Source organism: Dufourea novaeangliae, unplaced genomic scaffold, assembly GCF_001272555.1.
Source record: "Dufourea novaeangliae isolate 0120121106 unplaced genomic scaffold, ASM127255v1 scaffold7, whole genome shotgun sequence".
Lineage (NCBI taxonomy): Eukaryota > Metazoa > Arthropoda > Insecta > Hymenoptera > Halictidae > Dufourea > Dufourea novaeangliae.
This window is the reverse complement of record NW_015373896.1, coordinates 3503444-3526319: the sequence shown is the minus strand read 5'-3', so window position 1 is coordinate 3526319 and position 22876 is coordinate 3503444. Positions and strand designations below refer to the sequence as shown.

The 22876-nt window shown below is 45.2% G+C and overlaps 1 protein-coding gene across 1 annotated transcript in view; it reads right to left on the bottom strand.

The window, feature by feature from the left end:
* Window positions 1-9819: 9819 nt before the first annotated feature.
* Window positions 9820-22876, bottom strand: part of LOC107193288 (bestrophin-3) — a 46431-nt gene continuing 33374 nt past the window's right edge. The window contains exons 5-10 of the mRNA XM_015582692.1: window positions 16838-17076; window positions 13362-13493; window positions 13181-13288; window positions 12499-12759; window positions 12070-12328; window positions 9820-11050 (exon numbers count right to left, since the gene is read on the bottom strand). Coding sequence (XP_015438178.1) covers window positions 9957-11050; window positions 12070-12328; window positions 12499-12759; window positions 13181-13288; window positions 13362-13493; window positions 16838-17076 — 2093 coding nt within the window. The 3' untranslated portion in view covers window positions 9820-9956. The remainder of the gene's footprint in view (window positions 11051-12069; window positions 12329-12498; window positions 12760-13180; window positions 13289-13361; window positions 13494-16837; window positions 17077-22876) is intronic.

Here is a 22876-nt window from a genome sequence, read left to right as displayed (position 1 = left end):
CCACGTCACCCAAATATAGGTAACACTTGCATTGTAAAGGGGTTGTATAATATTATTTAAATACCGTTACAAATTTCATAATTTAACACACAATCAGTAGGCTCTATTAACTGAACGCGATTATTCGACGATTTATGACATAAGAAACGAAATAAATCGTGTCTGGCTACGAACGACTTTTTTCACTGTGGCAGGCAAGATGTAAATTGCTACGATTATTCGTTCTCTTGTCGCAAATGAGGAATGCCAGATTCGTTTTCAGACTTTGTATACTACTTACAAAGAACACACCATTCCAAAATAATTGTGCACCACGCAACAATAGCTACACGAAGCTCCATTGCAGAGCCCACGTACGGAACCACGAGGATCCTCTCGCATCGCGTGCAAAGTGTATGATTATTGTAGTTCCGTGAATGGTGGCGATAAGACGCGTAGTTCGTTGCCAGATAGCCGTGGCCTTTCTCGCCGATATCAGCTGGTCGATGGGGGCCGTTGTTTAGCGTCGGCGAAACGATTTCCGGAGTGCAGTTTGCTGCGTAAGCGTACCCTCGGCCACGATTCACAATCGGACTATACCCAATGAATATCTTGGGGTCCTCAAAGGGAACTATAAATTTGGAACGATTCTCTGGTGGTTGGCAATACAGATCCCCGAGCGATCGGTAAACGGAGAAATGTATCGTCAACGCGGAACAATGCTAGCGCGAGGTTGTTTCGCCTTCGTTGATACCTTGGGAAAAGCGATTACCGGCCGCAGCATTATGATTAGAAACTTTTGCATAAGAGACCCTCGTGCCGTAGGAGGAACCAGATACGGTAGGATGATACAGGTGTGAAAACCGCCGGGAGGCGTAAACCACGCCAATCTCGGGCCAGCTCGGCTGGTAACAATTTCAAATTATCACATTATACACTTTTCTATCGCTCCCCCCTCCTAACTTCCTCTGGGAGAATTGCGTGAAGATTACGGGTTACGAACGGTACTGCAATTTTTCCGTGACAGAGCCATTTGACACAGTTCGAGGGGCAAACTCGTTGCGATCAGGCGTCTCAGCGGAGTCTCAAAATGGCGTAGCCGGCCGTGAAGGCCAAATATGGTCGATCGTTGTTTCGCCACCGGTGCCTCGAGTGCACCGAAGATTCCTACTGATGAGAAATGGACACAACACGTTCGTTGTCGTTTCCCGAGGCAGGTAACAACCCGACGGTATCGTCCTGCGAGGATTCTTAAAACGCGAAACAGAGTTCCGGGGGACACCGCGACGGAAAAGCCGCGCTATGCGAAGCCTTTAATGCTCGAACAGTCGCTTTGTTGTCGGTGATTTATGGGGTCTCATAGGGGGGAACGGAGATGCCGACTGTCTGGTGTCATGGCATTTCGTATCGCAGTCACTTCGCTTCCGGGGTGTCGTGAATCAAGCGAACACCTCGCGACCAGCGCGATTATACGACCTCAGGGCAGGACACGTAGGGCCGTAGGTACTCTTGTGTTCTGTCTTTCTCTTTCTTTCCCGACGCTTTATAGTAGGTATAACTACATCTGTAAAAGATCGGTACGTTCGTCCAGTCCATTTATTGCTGGGCTGCCCGAACAGTTTCTTCGCTCGGGCCTGAGAACGGCCGAAGATTTACGTAGCGCAGCCACAGATCGAGTATCTAGCGAGAGATTTCGCGGGGGAAGGGTTCGCGGCCCTTCTTCCGGTGGCTGGAACCACCGGTAAGCGATTGTTTCACAGCTGTTTCTCGGGCGAACGAAAAGAAAAAGTGTACACTTTAAATCGTTTTTCGCTGGATTCTTAGACTGTCCGTGAATCATCGTGCATGGATAATGAAATGTTTACGAGGGATAGACTCGCGCTCTGATTGGTCGGGGTTTTTCATTAATATCTCGTTAACAAAGCACCGGATAAGATTTTTGCTAAGGAAAAAGTTGTTTCGAATCATTCCAGGAATCTCTTATTTCCGGGAGTCGAAGCTATTTTGGGGACACCCTGTATGTATGATTTTCAGTCACGTATTCGCGTATGTAATGCGTGACTGATACGCATCAGCGTGTCATCCGACCCCTGAAGCTGGTGAAACGTTGAGATATACTTTTCTCAGGAAGAATATAAGACGAATGTATTGAACGTGAGTTACATTAAAATTTAACGACGACTGAATTCATCCTGTAGTCCGTAGTGTGTTTTCGTTTTCGTCACTTCAGGGTAGGAATACGTTCCACTTCGCGTTACACTTAAACGGGACTGAATACGGAGGTGAAATTTCTACAATTCCATCCCGACCGTAATTACGGCTATAATTTTTACGGGACACATCTTTTTGGTGGCAGGCAACGTTTCATGACACGAGCGCGAGGATATATGTCGTCCCGAGTGGAAGAATCACAGAGAGATGAAGTAGACGGGGGGACGACTCAAGTCCGGGCACCGGGATATTTTATGGGCCACCATAATGCGCGTTAAACGCCCAAACGCGTTTATTGTTCGTGCTTGCGAAACGAATTTATTCCGGTTGCCCACCTGCCAGACTTCGGGCGGGATTGCTGTTCCAGCGTCTCGACGGTCCTAAAATGGAACGAAATATTCAACGCGCGAATCATCGGCGAACTATTCGCTGGGTATTAATAAAGATTGCACTCTGACGCCGTTGAGACTGCTTTCCAACCTGATCTTTCGTCTGAAAGAAATATTAGAAAGTTCAAAAGTCATAGAAAATATTAATGTTCATACGACGATGATCAGAAATTTGCTTCGATAGAACCTGTTAATTTATCCACCTAGGTTAGGGCGTCAACTAAAAGTTGAACGATCGGTCAAAAGTCAACGGCTGCGAGTAATCACCGACGAAACTGGACGGTGTAGGCGTCAATCGTAGGCCAACCGATCCCTCGGATTAAACTATAGGTGGATTCGTGGAGAGGGGGATCGAAGAGACGAAGTTGAGCATGAGAAACGATCAACGCGGGGCACTCTAAGAGAATCCCACTTGCTCTTCCCTCTTTCTCTCTCTCGGTTCCTGCATTTCCGAGATACGCTTTTATGGTTGCCGGTGCTCGTGCACGCGTCTCCAGTTTCACGCGTAATAGCGAGTACATCGTCGGGATACCGTAAACGTTCCTGTGGCGCGGAAAAGCGGATGATCAGTTTCGCCAATATCGCAGTGGAGTCGATCGCCAAGTACGTGGGCGTCGATCGTGCCACGGGTCGATCCGAGCCGGCCATCTTCTGGATCACCGTTCGACCGGTGGGTTCACGAGCACCAATCCTCCTCTGTTCGTCAAACGGAATCGATGGTGGAATACGTCGAAGCGTGCCCCTCGACGTTTCTACGATTCCCACGCCCACCATCCACGCCGGCCACGAGACCGCAGAAGAGCACTCCCGGGGCCGTCTCTAACCACTGACATTACGTCTGAAAAAGCCGGCCATGAGCCGATTCCATCGTCATCGTGGTCGTGGAAGGGGAGAGAGGAGCAATCGTTCCGCTAGGAATGGACCCTTTGATTCTCCAGCCCATCCTCTTAAACGATCTAAGAGATCCTATTTCGATTGCCCACAGTTGCTTCCCGCCGTTTTACGGACAAATAGCCCAGAATCTATGCCCACGGTTTTCGGGGGGGGGGGGGTGCAGGGAGGAGGGACGGTGTACCACGGTCAGGATCATTTTAAACGCGCCGTATCACCTCCGTAATTGGTCGACGAATCGATCAGGAAGCGACAAGCTGTTGCGCGGGTGGTCCGTCGCGCGACCACGCGACGTTCAGAGAAATATTATAAACGGTAATCAGTTACCGTCCCGATGGAAAAACGGCGAACTGAGTTTTCGTCGGAGCTCCCTGGCAATTAACTACCTTAAGTGGTTGTAATTTACGACGAAACAGACGGACTTGTTGGTAATTCATTCTCGATTAACGTTTTTCTGCTACGTCAAACATTCGCCCATCTTGCGCAGCTTTACTGGTCTTCCTGAACGCGTTACTCGTGGACGATGTTACATGAAACGTACAACATACGCACACTATACGTGCACTTGTCGCTGCTTAGCATTACTGGTAGCACAAGTGAAAAGAATTCAAATTTATTGAATATAAGGTCTACATTGTGTTTCTATTTTCATCAAGCAAAACGGTATATGTATTTATAATTCCGTCAGCTTTGCGTCAGAGGGCAGTCTCTATCAACCTGGCCTTAGCTATACAAATGTAAATTCTAAGAATCTTAACCCTCTACAATTTATATTTTTTGAGTTGTCCCACTATTAAGGCCTAGCAGCAATACATGGAAAAATCGTTTAATCTGAGTAAACCTATCACTTTCAATTGTATTCAGCGACAGAAGAAAGTCTTTGTAGAAAAAGTATCCGGTTCGAAGGTACAAATGTAAATACAAAATTATTTGTCTCGAGATTACATTTTTTCACATTTTGCAGGTGACGATTTTCAGTCATATAGTGTAACTATTGTCGAAATCTAGTCAACAAAGTATAAATATTAAAAGTACAAGCACGAGATTATTTTCTATCGTTTAGAAACTTCTACGAGCCACTTTGTCGATTGTAAAATTTGTAATGTTTTAAAGACAGTCCTGGGGGTTGTTCAACCCGCCTCGGCCTTCCACTTTCCACCGCAGAAAGCACACTAACGCGTTCCAGTTGTACAAGCGACATCCGTGAAATCCTCGCGAGACCATGTTCGCCCTTCTCGAGTTCGTACCTCGTCGCTGGAAATCGTTAAGTCGCGAGACCAACGGCTGCAATCGCCGACCCACGCACCAGGTACGTGGCGACACACCGCTGCCATGCCAGACCACCGTTCCGAACCTGGACACACAGTCTTGACTGCGATCTTGCATTAACTCGATTTTTCTTCTTAACCCGTTGATCACCGTGTCGCCCTCATTTAATCGAAATGACACTTCCTAGATTGTAATCTGCGTTAGCGAAAATCATCGAAAATGTAGATATTTTCTGGTTGAGGTATTTCTTAGCTTAACTAGTGAAGTGCTTACAATATTGTATGTTTCGAATACGAATTTCATGCATTTATAGCATGAATTATTATCTAAAACTCAGTACTGTAAAGTGTACCTAAAACAAAAATTGAGAAAGATTTTACTTTCCTTAGAACCTTACAGAATCTTTAATAATGCGAACAAAAATTTTTTTTTATATCGCACTGACGTCACCAGGAACGATGTCTATACGGTTCTTAATTTTACCAGTTTGAAATAAAGAAATTTCATTTATTATCGCTACACTGCCAATCTTCATCTGCATTCGATTCACAGAACAGAATCATAAAAGAAGAAAAATCGTTCCCATTACAAATATTACATTCTACCGCTACCTGTAAAGAATCCCTGTAAATAAAACACGTGTACCCGTTCAAGGGAATGTGCACGAATAAATTCAGCCAGTTCGGCCGAGAATTAATTACATCGGTACACTCTTTAACCGGGCAGCATAAAAAATTGAACTGCTTGCGTGCACTTAAAGCAACAAAGTATATCCCACGTAATAACGACATATGCAACGGGAGGCAGTAAACTGTTTTATAAAACGTCCGTTTTATCTCCCGGGGAACCGTCCGCGATAAATGTACCCCCGTATCTTCTCAATTTGTTTCCGTTATCTCCAGATTCGCGTTGCTTTTAATCAGGACTTTATTGCGTAGATTTTTACCGCACGCTTTACGTCCAGTTGCGCCGTTCTCTTTTAAGAAGGAATCGATGCACTTCACCGTGGAATCACACTACGTTCGTCGTTCCGCGTATCGAACGGGAGAACCGCGGCCGACATTATCGACGTCCTCTCGTTATCGTTATCAGGACCGTCGATCATCATTAACGCTCACAATATCGCGGAATCCGACGGGAACTCGTCGGCGAAACCGGATCTCGCGTCGGTGCCCGGTGACTTAGTGCGTCCGCGTGGCGAGAAATTCGTGGGGACATTTTCCCCATCGAGAAAACGCAGTCTGACGTTCGCGTGATCCTCCTGGAGTGAAACGACAAGCGAAACCGAAGAGGCGAGAGACGTATGTACATAATATAAAAGTGACGAGGAGTAGGCGAAGGGTGGTGGCTTCATAAAAAAATAGAACCCCTCCCATAGCTGAGTGCAAACACATGCTGTTGCTGATAACGAGCCGTGTGCCACCCATCAAGTAAGCGGCCGCGGCCAATCTGATAATCCGTGAGATGCATAATGATTTATTATTACGCCGCCCGGCGACGCGAACCGCGGAGATACACGGCGCCGTGGAAACAACCGATCATCCACGAGTTCCGAAAGTAAAATTGGCGAGATAAAAGGGCGTGGTGGTTGGTTTCTGTTACCAGGAGGTATGAATTGTATTTTAATGGAGTCGAATGTTGATTTGGTATACTGGAGATTTATTTCGGGGTGGCAAGATATCGTCTTGATCGTTAGGATCGGTACCTCATATTTACATATTTTGCAGTTGCTTCCAGTTATAAGCGTGTACAAAGAAGAAAAAGGCATAGAAACGGGACAGACGTTACTATAGCGGTTCTTCTGCATTTTGACGATGACACCTCAGCCCCAGGGCATGCAGACACTGACAACCGGTAACTAATTGAATAAGACTATATTGAAACACGTGGAGAACCAGGTCAGAATGGTCTCGTTGCTCTAATTGATATCGCGTCAGTGTATGATACGAGCTCACCGAAGTGGATGAACGACGGATGGTCGTGTTGACGGGTGCATCTAGTAAATATTTAGAGTCTCATACATATTCGAGAGTACAACATGGATAACGGAGAATGGGGACCACTCCCCGTTTGTTCGAGAACACAGGACGAGGTTAAATATTGGATGCTTGGAGGTGCTTCCAATAAGAGCTTCTTGCGGAGTAATCTTTTCTTGCCGAAGGCGATGTGTAAAATTGCTAGGCGACGAATATCTTTCACGGTGAACATCTACCTGGGCGTGGCCTTTGAAGTGGCGCATGTAATTCCGCCAGTCACCTTAATCTGGGCTAGCTGTTTATTGTGTGGTGACGCATGTTGTTCCCGTGGAATATCGCGAACAACGCATCTTTCGCGTCGAATAAGCGTTTACTGGAATTTTCATATCATATGTTACTTTTATGCAGAATCTGTTCATTACGTGCTTCTAACTGTCAGTGCACGCAAATAAATGAGAAATATGTGACAGAAAATATAATACACCTAGTGTTAACCATGGTAGATTTAATATACAAGGGATCGGTAAATGTCAGATCCTCGAGACCCCCAAGATACCCAATAGGAACAACATTACGGACAATAGGGCCGATAAAGACAACAGATTTAAAAGGATTTAGAGGTTTAAAAAGATTATCGAGTCTATCATGCTACAGAAGTTTTTCTCCGGAATAATAGGCTTTCTGATTGATTTTAAAACGTTTATTTCAATGTAGATTACAGATCTTAATAATAACGTACTAATATTCTTAGAAGTGATTTTTTTTTGCGCATCTCACCGATGCAGTTTGTGCACCGAAACAATTGTTTACCGATATATTATAAACAGAGTCTCAAGTCGTAGATATTATTACCGAGAGCGGGATATAATCTATATACAAATACTATGAGTTAAATATCTACAGAATCGAATGCTCCCACTTTTGTACGAAGGTACCACAAACGTACCGCAGCATTTCACTGTGCGAATATAAGTGTGTCCCTTCGAAACAGTGAAAAGGCTATAAATAGTTATTTACTCGTCGTATAAATTGCATTACGGATCAGTGGAACTGTCGACGGAATATTACGTGCTCAAGAAGTATTTGCCAAATGGCATTTTCTCGGTCTAGGCGACCTTAATTTCTGCTATTCGGGTCGGCTGAGACTGATCGTACAGGATCTCGCAAAATCACGCGGCACATGTTACACATATAAACAACCCTATGATCCGTCACGGTTATTCGGTAACAGTTCCGTGATTTGTTTCGTGTTAAATTAACGCTTTCTTACAAGAATAATCCGATCTCTCCGCCGTAGTTACAGTACCGCGGCACAATATCAGATAAAACGTCGAGAAAAATATCGTATTTACATATTTTGGACTTTTTGCTAATAATTCTTGCTAGCTAAGTGCCAAAGTAAGGTGACGTCAATTGACCATTGACGGATAACGATTGCATCCGCAAATAATGTTACCAGACTACGGCGCAGTAGATCCCGTTCGTATCACTCGTCGCGCATTGGCATTGAGCATCGGCATAATCTCATACACCAAATACAACGTCTTAACTTAATCGCTCTACTATGTACACGTACGTTGGTTCGCCTAACGGTTTGATCCTCCATGTACAATCCCCGTTATTTAGAATAGTCTAGCAAAAGTCGAGTTAGTAGAAAAGTTCTTGAGCTGGGTGCGCTTTAACAGAACGCGCGCATATAAATACGGACGATTAAAAAAAGAAATCAGTTTGCTCTTTATTGTAAAAAAGGGAACATAATAAGGAGTTCCATCCGGTATGTACACAGTTTCAAAGTTAAACAAACTGAACTTTAAATAAAATTTCACATGATCTGTGAGGCAACTATTTTTTTTTTTTTGGTAAACAACAAACCTATTACAGCCTTCGTGTTCAATATTCTCAGATCACCGTTTACGTTATATTTGACTATTATAATATTAACCGAAAGTTAGAATCTTCAACTCTGGAACAGCTTGTACAAATGGACCTCCTGATTTCTCTAAATGATTCTCTTCGAGTGGATTTTGTTCGAATATCGTTGCTCGCACTCGCCTCCTATGCTGATATAGGCTCGCGAGCGTGTCGTGAAAAAAAAAATCACTTAACGGATACTAACAGTTATTAAATAACATTGTAAAGATCGCGTGCTGAATCGACGATACCGTTTCGAAACACGAGACGCGACAGCGAGGGAAGGCCGTTGCGCAACCTCTCTCTCGCCAGGTTCGCCCGACGATCTGCTGCCCGCAATTTTTACGCAAATGTGTCTCCGAGTATGGCAAATATGGCAAAAGGTTGCGTGTTTCATGCACATGCGTCCATGCGACGCGTCGAATAAATATGGTTCACGTAGGCTAACAAAGACCTTCCACCTGACTGCAGATTTTGCGAAAAAAACCGTTTCACTATTTAGTCAGCTATATACAAAAAAAGCGGCCTGACTTCTCCCGAATACAGATTCTATTCCCTCCTATATACTCACGAAAGTGTTCAAAGTTCGCCCATACACGCGGATCGTACAAAAATGTCGTAACGTTACGAGGTACCCCACAAAAAAGGGACGATCATCGTATAACATTACGTGTCTTGGAAACCCACGGTGCAATTACATAATTCGCCAGATCTATCTCATTTTTTTAATAATACGTTATATACTCTAAGAACGTAACGGAGTGTCGAAACGTCGATCGTGTCTCCCATCTTACCGCGTTATTGCACGTACGATAAAAAAAAAAATGAAGCGTTGCTCGAGATTCCCTCTAGGGAATGTTTAGGTGACTTCTTTCGTTAGCGGCAATTTTAAGATCTCGTGGCATCTGTTTACATTCAGTGCTGTCCATCGTAAACAGTCGGATATCATCGTTCCTCGCGGAGACGAATATATCCCTGGACCACGTACACACCGCAAATCTACAATCGTAGTTCCTGGAAAGTCTTCGTGTCCATAAGTTATCTTATTTACAGCGTGGCGGCACGATCCACTTCCCTCGACGTCCATTCCTCCCGTCGTTATCGTGGACGACCGCAATCGATCGATAAAAAGGAGACCCATTACCCTTTCACGCGATTCGCATTGAAAATTACTTCCTACTATCGCTGCCGGGTGAACGTATGGAACGTATATAACACCGAGTCATCGGAATAATGGACGGAATCGGGTTGCAGGCAAGCGCGTTGTTCGACGATCGAGTCGAACCTTGACAGAAAAAACTCTCTACAATGTTTCCCGAAATGTTCCGGGTCAGACGTAGACCTCTCCCCTCTTGCTGCCAGCAACTTGTGCACTGGGTGGTACGATGGTGGTCGCATTTGTGGGCGTCGCGCCTAGTCCACCCGAGAGCGAAGCGTTGGTGCAGGACACGCTGCTGATCTTTCTGGAAGTGTCCTGGATACGATGACTGGGTCTACAGAGATCGTGGCCGATGCTGTTGGTCCTGGGACGAGTATCCTGCTTGCAGTGTACCATCAGCCTATCTATATTAGGTGGATCGTGGCCGTTCGACACGGAGGCTGCACGATTTTCCCTAGGCTGAAGGCCAGGTGAATGAGGCAGGGACATGCTCCTGTCCTCCCTGGTCTGCAAAATAGGCGGACCAGGTAAAGACGCCGATCGTCTTCCACGTGGATCCGATCCTGTCCTAACATCCTGCCCGGTGGGTACTGTAGCAACCACGTAACTCAATTTCTCCGGATTCATCAAGATAGGAGAACGATCGTTGTAACTGTCGAACGTAGGCGAGCTACCGTTGCTACCCAACGGGCTGGCTGTGTCCCCTATCAAAGGTGTGCTTCTCTCTTGGCTCATTAGAGGCGTGGACCGTTCTTCCTGTCCGGTGATGCTACCACTCCTACTGCTACCGCTGCCCGAGCCCTCCTCCTCGCTGCTGTTCACCTCGGTCAGAGTCGCTTGGATTCCGTTCGGATGATGATTGCTAGACCTGAGCATCGACGCCGAGGTGGTCGTTACCAGGCCCAACTGCGACAACTGACTCATCGTGACCGGTGTCAATGCGACAGGGGCAACCAGGCCAGCGCTGGTTAACGTCGGTGACAACACCGCCTGCGCCAAGGCCGCTGCCCCCGATTTTCCGGTCGCTGGCGTGCCCTCCGTCTCTTGGATCGGCGAGAGCACCACCTGGACGACAGGTAGGTCCGTTGGATAATGTCCATTCGCCGGTATCACACCGACCACACCCGCGCCGATGTTCGCCGCGTTCGTCGCGGACAGAGCTAATCTCTGTTCACGGTCGACCACCTCTTTAGTCACGTCCGGAGTCGGTATACGGGGTCGGTTCTTCAGCGAGACCGGCACCGAGTTCAGCTTCGTCATTGTACCTGCGGAAAAGGAATCAAATTAGGTTATTACAAGCCAGCCTTGGCTCAGGTCGATACCGCATTCCCGATTGGAGGTTGGACACTGTGTGCTTCGATTATGGGGACGATTAAGTTATTCTCGGCACCGGGATAATATCGGCGGCCGAGCTAACGATGATTAGGAATTTTTGCCCGCCCGTTACTTTTACCGCTAGATATGGAACGAGGAAACGGATCCTCCGGTTTCATTGATAGCCGACACCAGGGCGATCGAGACACGGGGAGACTATATGTATATAATTGCCTCTGGTACTTTTCTCGACGCTAGTTGCTTTTTTTTTTTAGTTGTTTGTTCGTTGTGATAGCAACGAGAGAAGAAAGAATCACAAGGTCTTAGGAAAGTTTCGTTTTTTTTCTCTCTTTAGAGAATTGCAATCGCGGAAATTGTTTGGGTAACGCAAGGTTACGCATTGCGTAACGAATCATAGATGCGTCGATTGACGAGGGGGGAAAGTGTTCGGGATGGTCGCGGGTCTTTCATTGAAAGTTTTTCTCGTCTTGAGATTGAGAAACGCGATGGTCACGCGAGAAGATCGCTGGAACGCGAGGAAAAAAGACGAGGATCGCAGAATCCATTCGATACATTGATTCTTATTGTATACCTTTTTCTACGCGACATTATTCAACACGTAGCAGGAGAGAAATATTCGTTTGTAATTGAATGTTTCTGAAGAAAAAACTGTCTGCCTTTCGAGTCGAGCTAATGGACGACGTTAATTTATGCAAGTGGAAGATACTGGCGAGGTGTGCAGGTGTATTATGTAAGATCGCATCATTATCGTTCAAATGACTTGAAAATTAACGTAATTATGGAACAAGCGGCGGTGTGTTAACACGGTCGGTAATTGCGGTTCACACGTTCACGTTACGAACCTCCGAATTCAATTTCCTTCGAGTTCGTATCTTAATTTACAAAGTAGTTTTAAAGGTAACTCTGAATGATCTCACGGAAGATCGGTTCCGTGGGTTGTAATACTTGCCTTGTCGACCCATTCGTTGGCTTCGAATGCTTTTACGACCTACTAATCGATCGTAAAGCGACATTTTAAGATTTGGATTATTTGTCTGTGGCAATCCTCCAGTTTCAGGACTACTGTAGACGCTGTTGTGGCGGTTTCTTGAGAAGAAACCACCACCACTGCTGTATGTGGTCGAGGAACTGCGCACGGAACCCATTCTCGTGATTTGTCGCTGTAGCCAATTTTTCCTTCGCTCCACTAACGGAGTATCAACGCTTTCCTGTAAAATATTCAATAATTTATTGTACATTTCGTAAGATAAAACCGAGTAAGAAGATGTTTAAGTTGAAGAATACGGATAATTGAATTTGTCACGGATTTCGATGGAGACACCAGGTGCATCTGTTCGAATATCGACAGATTCAAGTTCATTTCGTGACGTGCACTTACGTAATCGGCATACATGTCGTCCTGATGGGTCTTGCGATGCTGAACGTGATTGTGAATCTGTGTACCCAGCATTACGTTCGCATAAAGAGCGTTGCTCTCCTTGACCTTATAGTGTTCTGCAGATCCTTTCGGCTCCTCTCGTCGATATTGTTCGCTGGCCACCGTGTACGGTAGATCTTTTGGCACTACTTCGTCCCAGTATTGGTCCTTCAACAGCTCGGGGTGCTCTTCGTGCATTTCGTCGACGATCATGTATCCTGCCTGTTGAACAAGTTAGAATGGTGTCAATGATCCGATATTGCCTTCGATTCGTGAATTATACACAGTTAAAGATGCTATTAAAACAAGTTTTTGTGGTATAAGTTAACCACATTTTAATACCGAATCGAGGTATACATAACTGCTGTCGTAACGTATGGAATAATAAAATCCATAACTAGCGATGGAAGGTTTAAATTTGTTAATGGAAGAAAGAACGCAAGAATTATTTGACGATCGGGCCATTCGGTAGGATTCAAAAGTAACTACAAATATTGAATTTCCCCCTCTATCCGGGGAATTAATTTTAAACGTGACTTTATTTACGAGATGACTTAATAAGCAAGGAATTTATAACCCATTAAAGACGTCTACCATTACTTGGCGATACTGGAAACGGATACTGTGCAAATAATCGTCTTACCTTAATGTGCCGATCAATGAGCCAATTCAATTCGATGTCGTCGTCGTCCTCGCCGAACGGATTGATCAGCACCTCGGCGACTTTCAGCCATCCCACATAGAAGCAAAACTGAAAGGAATGCGTCCGGTTGATTGATACGCAATAACAGGTTACGGTTTTACGAGCCGCGTGTATTTCTCACCTGCAACGCCGTGAAAAATGGGAAATACATGTCTGGTTCCTCGTATTTCCCGCCTCCGACGTCGGTCCGCTCGATAAACTGTCGGCCGAGCAACGCGGAAAAGAAATACGCGTACAGTGATAGCGTGACCACCTGGAAAACGTAAATAAAATGAATATTTCCAGTTGCTCGGATACGGCTCTGATACGGGGACTACAAAATTGTACACGGTCCGTGCTTGGATTATTGTAATTTAACCGCGTAGAAATTGAGTCATTGTTAATTTCACCGAACAATCATCATCGTCGCGGTCGTTAATCGAACAATCTTCTATGAGGACACGGGTGGGATAATCGAATGATTTAACTAACAGAAATTTATAGATGGACATGTTCCTCGATTACATCATTTCATTTGATTCTCGGAACAATTGTTATACACTTTCTGCGCATGAAGGAAGTGTCGTCGAAAACGATCGACGATAAGAAACGGGTATAGCATCGCCATGAATACATCCTCTTTAATTTTTTAGCCTTTCTTTATTATTTTCCTGAGTATATTCTTGATTCTTTTCATTCTTGGGTGGTTTTGAATTTTTACGAACTCGATATCCTGGACAAAGTACGAATAATGTGGAGCCTTGGGGTAAAATTTTATCGGTAGGGCATCGAACGAGCAAAAAAATCGACGATACGATCAAATACCAAACGAGCTACGTCGAAGGTAAGTGCGAGGTCGCACCTTTTGAGTAAGGTAGGTTTATCATTTAAATGGTACAAGGGGTGTGGAATTTCGTTGGAAAGCTTTTTTTAACTGTCTCGTCCTTTCTTCTCTTTTCACGACGTGCGTAAGAGCGAACAGGTTTGAATGAAATAATATCAAGGTCGGCAAGAGCAGTACCTTTCTCGTCGAAGGCCACCAGGAAATGATAGTTTATGCAAAAGCTTGTTACCAGCATCGCGAAAAAAAGGAATGAACGATAGTTTACCTTTACACGGCGATGTCCACGCCTGTAGGTGGTCATAACACTGCAAAATTATTTCCGCGAAATAATCGACAAAATCGATGATCGACAATATTTTCAATTAATTTCATATCTATTTTTAAAACATATAATCCAAACAAACCTCGGAATGTTTTCAAACGAGCTGTCGCAGAAAGTTCACTCTCTTGGAACGAAGTAAAAGGTCCCAGCTGTTAGAAAGAAAATTCACCGCGGCGGTTCCGCCGGTAATTAAAGCGTATTATCGCGTCGAGCTGAATTGCCGTCTCTCTGTCGAAATTTATAAAACGACGGCAAGCAGAGAGTCCGTTACTATGCAAACGTTCACGATAACCGACGTATCACGTAAAACACAGAGGTCGAAGCGTTCTGTGAATGTATCATTTCACAGCACGCGTGCAATCGTTTACGCATAACCTTGCAATTCTGGGCAGTCTTTCCAGTACAGGTGAGACATGTTACAATTTACACCGTGAAAGATGAGGAGACTCTTTGTGGTGTTCCATTGCGAAAATATGACGAAGTGAATAATTGCACACCGGTTGGGTCATTCTTCCTGAAATCCAACCTGTTCTCTTAATTGTAAAGAATTAAACTTGTATTATTTAACGTCTAGAAATGTAGAATTTCTTAAAAATGCTCAAAAGTTAATGATTCGATTAAATGAATCCTAATTTACTAATGTTATTTCATTTCGATCATCGTGATTGATTGTTATTACAGTCACCGATCAACAAAACAATTTAGAACTATCCCAAGAAAAAACCTGAATACCTTCGCGAGAGTTAATTGATCATCATTCCCATTAGCCTCGAACTTGTTCCGTTTTCGAAAGAGGAATTCGATGTATCTCTTCGTCGATTGATAAGCAAATGCGAAATCAATGCTGGAATTCTATTACCGATTGAATTTATGAGAAAAACACGAGCAATGGAAAGAGAAATGTACTTCGTTTCACGCTCGCTGACTAACAGAGACGATTCATCCGTGTCTACGATCGATCTAAATTCTAAATATACCAGTAATGAGATGCCCGACATTTTCCATCGAGGAAACGGCCGGACGATTGTTTTTTAGCCGCAGGCGATCGCCGATGCCTTTGAATTTCGCGTCCAGTGAGCATCGATCGTAACCGATTACACAATCGTTCGATGAATGAATGTATTCCCGCTGTTCGATCCCGAACTCGGTCGTGATTGACATGTTGTTCGTCGCATTAGATCTGCGGATTTATCGTCGATTTTTAATCGGTGTTTGGAAACCACTTACATCCAGTGGACAAGCTATCGAAGCTTCTGCTCGTCGAAAAACAATCACTTCCAACGACCGATTAAGACCAGGATACGGAGACGGACTCGATAAATAAACAAAGGTCGTGCAAAGGCCACTCTCCGACAAAGGAACAACCCAGTGCAGCCGGTTTTAAGACGACGCGAATATGCTCTTTAACTCCAGTGAAGACGATGGCGTCTGCACCCGACAATTAGGGATGCCCGCTGATGAGCAATTAGCATTGCACAATGCATACGTGTCGGATAATTGCGAATATGAAATATCTTTCCACGAACCAAACCGTTTTACGGCTGTGCTGCAGTGAATCGTGTCCTTCGAATTGGACTGGTGGATCTACTTGTACGTCGATCACCTCTGATACGGTGGATACTGGATCGAATAAAGGATTTCTGTAAGTTCCACGATGTACGTATAGGAGCCTTTTGTCTACGCGATACCATGTTGAAATCGGGTGACGTACTTTCTAATGATCTCAACCACCCAGGGAGATCGTTAAGTTTTTACCCGCTGAAACGGATTTATCCGGGGAAAATAAAAACGTTAGAACGCGTTATTATAATGCGCCCCGTGATACTAAAATGCTAGTGAAGTTGGCTCGAAAGGATGAAAAATCGGAATCGAGAATTCTTCTTATAAGGAAACATTGGCAGGCAGACTTTACGCGAGATAAACGCCACGAACGGGAGTTACACAATGTTGTGGCCGCGGGAATATCGAATCAACGGGATGACGGTAATGAGAAATAGTTCGCAATGAAGACGTTTTAAGCGCTCTCTGAACGACAGTAAACGACGGGACAGTTATACAACTAGTTAGCGTGTGCATGATGGAAAGAAGTAGCGATGGATAATGACAGGTAAATGATTGATTGAATGTTTGAATCGTGAAACGCTTCGTTGGACGAATCCATCGGACACTGAAAAATGTACAAAGGAATACTACTGGGAGATTAGTTCCAGAAAAGGTCCAATTCCCTGCTGTGAAGATCGAAGAAGACTAAACGTCCCAAGTTCCTGGCCCAGTCAGACCCTATTTATATCCAGCTTTTCGCTTCGCAACACTAGAAACGTTATTTGTTCTGGATCCCATTCGAAGTGTCTTTCAAACGATATATCCACCCGTAAATCCTCGTTCGATGATCGAAGGAAGAAACATATGTACACGTGTTCGATCGAGTTTACTAAAATGTCAGGATACTCACCTGAGTGTAAACTAGAGGAACGCAAACGGTGTCGTAACCGATCAGTGCGCCAAGCCTCTTCCTGATGTCGCTGAGCTCGACAAGGAGGGTTTGCACCACTTGATCGCTGGTTATCAGGGCCTCCCTCCTGGCCCTGTTAATTATATTTGTCGCCCATACCAGCGGCATCCAGTACTTCGACATCGCCGCTTTCTTGTTCATCATCTCGAAAATTTTCTTCTCGGATTCCATCATCAGGCCTGCAAGAAGTAGATACGGATTGTCTCGAATATTTTCTCTTCTATTAAAACTTTCGATCCACGCCGGGCGAACGGGGTGATATCGTAGAAATGGCGCAGATCTCGCGCGAACTTTCACCGAACGAACGGTTACCGAATTATCGCTAAAAAGAAACAACGCGACACGGGGCTAGGATCATTATCGTTGCGGCAATAAGTCAAACTGTCCTCATTACTGAAATTCATTCCAGTGGTTCGTTAATCGATCGACACATGCTCGGAAGCGTTATCGAGCGATCTGTACCTACCTCGTACCGACTTTCGCGCATGCATCGTGCGACCGACAATCATTTGCTTGTTACATGACCGTAAATGCAGATATTGTGTAAATTTTTGTCTGTGATACACAGGGTGAGGCACCTAAAACAGGCCACTTGAATATCTCGGCTGTTACTGGTGATAGAAGAAAATGTGTCAGATCAAACATGCATGATATCAAGGAGCACGAAATTCGATGTGAATGGTTTTTTGATAGGTGGACGTGTGGAGGTCATACGAAGGTCAACTTTGTTTTTTTGTTAATTAGTGGCCTGTTTTTGACGCCTCACACTGTATATGATTGTTGGATAGTACTTTTGCTAGCATTCGTAACTCGACGACAGAATTTTTAAAATCGTCTTTGACACGATCGTGTGGACTATGATCGCATGAGTTTCGAAAGTGTTGATATGCCAGGTCAGTAAATTCAAACGATCGAGTGCTTGTAGACATACACTTCCAGCAGAATCGCACGAAGAAAGGCCGATTATTTATTAGTTGGTGAGCCGATGATTATGTAATGGCTCGGGGCCGGTCACGTGATACGCTCGTAAACATGGAACACGTGGCGACCGATGCACATTGCGCGTAGCTAACAATGCAGCTGAGAATACGCTATTAGTCAGTCGATGGTCGTCCTCTTTGTATCGGCACGCGGAATTGCCTGGAGGCCATAACGGCGCGAAATATGGACAGATGATTTTCGAAAGATTTTCGCCCGGCGGTACGTTAAGTTGCCTGTTTCCGTTCGCGATTTGCGTTACGTGTCTATTACGTAACATTCGGTCGACGGTTTTCAGCCGCGAGATAGTGTGTTGCACCAGCAATTAACGATGCCTATTACAAAAACTTCCATGTTACCTGGCCCGGGGCATCGAAAACAATTTCATCGAGGAAACTACCTTCTTTTCTGAATAAACTAAACTAAATAATGAACCGTCTTTACGTTGATCGGTCTCGTGAAACAGATCCCAGAAGAAACGTCTTTCTCTCGATGCGTTACGTACTAGAACATCGCAAGAACCGGCTTAAGTTTCTACAAAATATAAGGAAGAACTTAACGGTTATAATTATATATGTGCTGATATGTAATAGGAGAAACATTATACATAATTATAGCGTGTTACATCATTCTGTATTTCGTGAATGTGGAATGGGAATATTTCAGGTCCTAGCGATGGAGACTTCAACGCAGGCATAGGAACAATCTCACGAATGTCTATTATGAATGAAAGCTAATTTCTGTGAATCGATTAGCCGTCGACGTCATATTTATTCAAGCCTTCCTCAGTCTCCTCTGACGGTTCTATTAGCCAAGTGAATCCTCATCTACAATTGTAAAACACATTGTATAAACAATGGACAATGCCTTCGAGCGCGCATACCGGCGATAGACAAAGTCTCGCGTCGCGATACCCCGAGGATCGATGAATTACACCCTTTTGCGCTTTATGAATGCAACAGGAACGCTCCCAGGCTCTCTAGTGGGGAGGGTGCCAGTTTAACGACGGTCAGCGTTGCAAAAAACGATCTTAAAAGACACGACGACCGCAGAGAGCATCGGTAACTACTTCTCGATTGGTATCCGATCGAATAACGGGAACACGGTAATTTCTCTCTTTCTCTCTCTCTCTCTCTCTCTCTCTTTCGAGTTAGTGGGGGGAATCTTTTTTATTGTTAGATCGGAAAACGGGCGCGTCCAAATGGACGTATCTCCGTAACGAAGACTGGATCCCTCCTAGACCGAAAAAACGAGACGCCTTCCTAAGGAGCGGTTATCGAAATAACTCGTGGCGTCATTCCGACGAATCGTGTCGGGATCGAAGAAACCGTCTGTACGATCGAAGAAACGCAACGTGCCGACGTGTGGTTATTAATGGTGGCACACATGTACACTCCACTGTACCATAGTCGCGCGCAAGCAGGTTCAGGTAATGACCTTAATAGCAAAAACTGATGTGCTTAAACGGCCGTTGAAACCAATACGGTTACGCGGTATGTGCTCGCCCTGTTGCCACACCTGTTGGCCATCTCACGTGATGATGGTTGGTCACTCGAAAATGACAAATGAAGTTCTTAGTCGGTAGCTTAAAGATGAATTTCTTAATCTGCACGAGATAAAGCGTTATGAATTCTGATGTTTATCTCTGTTACGTAATTCGTTCTACGGAAGAATAGAATACTCTTCGATCGAACCGATTCGATCACCGACGTCAGACTCGCGATTTACGTCAACAATACAGCACTGACTCCGATCGAATCGATACACGCAGTCGGCTCTATATTCGGTGTGTATGACCTTGATGCAATCGCACGGTCACATGGTCTCTATAGAACGAGAGTTCGAGAATTTGCAAGCGAGAGTCACGGCCGATAACTCATCGTATGAGTCACGACGCGTTGTCCGCGGATAGAATAATGTTGCACGGCCAAACGATGGGTAAGACAATATCATCCTGAACTCGTGTTGAAATTCGATATTTTAACAGAATAAACGATCACCTCTTAGACCGTGAGAAATTTTAAAGTCAGAATGTGTCGTAAAGACTTTTGAGAATTGTTGCTCGATAAGAATTCTTTTTACGTCACATTCGCTGCAGAGCGTGCCACGATGGAGCCCGGCCGATCGATAGCGGAACAATTGGTACCGCAACGTGATAGAGTACCGTTCCAATCAATTAGCAATAAAAATGATGGAACGGTAGTCGCGCACGTCGTCTTGCCTTCTAGATCGAATCGGAAGTGGACGGGCCGATGACGGAAAAGTCACCTGGCGAGAGAGAGAAAGAAACGCGTCGGGTTTTCCATGGTTACAGGAAATATTCTAGTATACACCTAACCGATCCATGCTCAGTGAAACTCGGCCGCTTTCGCGCGTTACACCCGACGATTTTCGCACGAAAAATATGCGCGCCGCCGCCGCCGCCGGCGACAACGACGTATCCGTCTGAAACGAAATTTTTCGAAAGTGTTTGTAAGGTATCAGCGCCAGGGGGGAACAACTTATGCCCGCTTTCACGGGTTTTTACAGCCGAGCGCCGATATCCACGGGGAATGACGAATTTCGTTCGCAGAACCCGCAGGATCTTCGAGCAACCGGAGTCGATGACACCACATGGTAACATTGCAGATTTCAAAAGACTCTCCTCGACGGTTACTCAATACGGTCGATATCCGCTAACGAAGCCAAATCGGCGTTAATTATGAAAGCACGCGCGCGAATGAACGAACGGATCGGTCCTTGACGCACAGTCATTTGCACCTCAGGTATGTAAGTCAGTGACGCGCACGTTCCCGGCTGCGATTCCAACGTAAATTATTACGCTCTATGAAGCCGATGTTAACGACATCGAGACGGCAGCAAAATAAAAAAACAATTGCGGAGTATTGCAACGACATGCGAGCCGGTGGATACTCCATTATCCTTTTAATTGGTCGACGGGCTCATTTGTAACGGATAATAAGTACCCCGTAGCGTGGCGTAAAACAGTCCGATTTGCAGAAACGATTACGCTCTACGGGCACAATGGAGGAATCGAAGAAATTTGCAACGAACATCCGCGAGTTCACCAGCTGAAACGGCTAATGGTGAATAAGAAGAACAAGAAGCGGTTTCTAGAGGATGTTTACCTCGCGAAAGCGTCAGCTGAAGACCGAAGATAACCAAGGGAGGTAGCGGATATACGAGCAGCGCGGGGGGGCCTTAAAGCGGAGAATGCTTGTCGGGGTCAATAAACGCGAGGATCCTTGCACGGCCGGCAAGGTCGCCACGATGGTAAAAAATCAACCGTCTGCCTCCTCGTCTCTCCTTCGTCTTATCCTCACAGATTCGCCTCATCGGAGCTGGACCGATGCTGAAAAGCATCCTTCGGTGAAAACCAGTCCGTCGGCCAGTCCTTAAGCGTGATCCATAATCGCGGTAGTTCGAGCACACGACACGTCATCCAAACGTGTTTTCCTTTTTCTTTTCCTTTTTGTTCGAACGCACGGAACGTTGATCCACCACGAAAATCACGCTACGTCACGATCGGGTTGAGTCGATCGACGATCATCGAAAGGCGGGAAATCGCGATATCGACGTTTTTGGCGCGGATTCATGGACACGCGGCCAAGCTGTCGCTCGACTCCCTAGCCGAGACCTGGCGCCCCGGTGAAACTGCCCACTGATTAGGAAATATTCCCGCGTAATTAGACGGGGGCGAGTTTTAAATCATGGCGAGCACACGCGGCCCGCGAATGCGGCCTGGGTGTCAATAGACAATCGACCTGCCAAGGAGAAAATCGATCGTGTCCACGCCCGCGTTCAGGCCGTGCATGGACGATAATCCGGGCACGTGTACCGATCATAGAAGCGATATCGATACGTAGTTTACGATTTCACTGTCAACGGGGAACAAGAGGTGGGCTTGGAGAAATTGGGATGAATCTAGTGGTATAATGTCTAGAAATGGCGACGGATACCGTAGTATAAGGGTAGGCAATTTGTTCGATAATAAGAGCCACGTATGATACTTTTCATGCATTTTTAAACGTTTCAGAGCTACAGAAATAAAGTATTCTAATATTGGTACATACTATACGATTATAGATTATGAATATAACAGTTTAGGAAATATGGCAATGAAACCCAATATTGGGAGCCGTAGTTTGCCCACCGTCGTCATAGAATAATGGGACTCGCCACTGATAACGGTACCTGGGATCTCTTTCGAGGAACTCTGTGTCCTACAAAGATTCATTTTTGGATTGTTACTCCGCAGAAACTGCCATTTACTCCTGCATGTCTTATTTCACTCTCTCTGTTCTCGAGAGACTGTTGTTCTCCGTAGCCTGTCATGGTACTTTTCACGTACAAAACAGAAATGAGGTTTCGCGTTATATTTGGAGGTGAAGCAAACTTCGATGACGTCGTGGCACAGCTGAAATAACTTATTTCCGTGCGATTGAGCAGAAGAAATGTTATACCAGACACTTACTCCGATTCTGCGTCAAACACGCGACAATTCGGAGGCAGAATAATAAAATAAACCAATGAAACGACGAAATGATTTACGCAGACGTGAAATGCTTGAGTCATTCGTAAGCGATGAATTAACCGATAACGTTTCGAAACCTGTATTCACCGCTGTATCAGAGATTTCATGGCGTTCCAGAAGATTAGCTCGGTTCTTGTTTTTCCTCGATTCCTTCATTTCCCTCCAGTTCGAGCGCGTACAGACTAGGTCCGACCTTCCTCAAGGCCGACCTCGATCAAGGACGGCGCCGTAGCCAGCGCATTTTCCCAAGGTTTGAGGAACACCGACGACAACCCAGACGGGACAACCAGCTCGCGCATATTATAACTGTTCCGCGTTGAAGGTCAAGGAAGCTGAACCAGTGAGCTGGTGCGTTCCGTTAATTCTAGAAGATCGTCTATCTCTATCATTTCGCCAACGACTCGAACACCTTTTCCTAGATCTATGCGGGACTGGATGCAAGAAACACTCTTTCCGGGACTATGGGA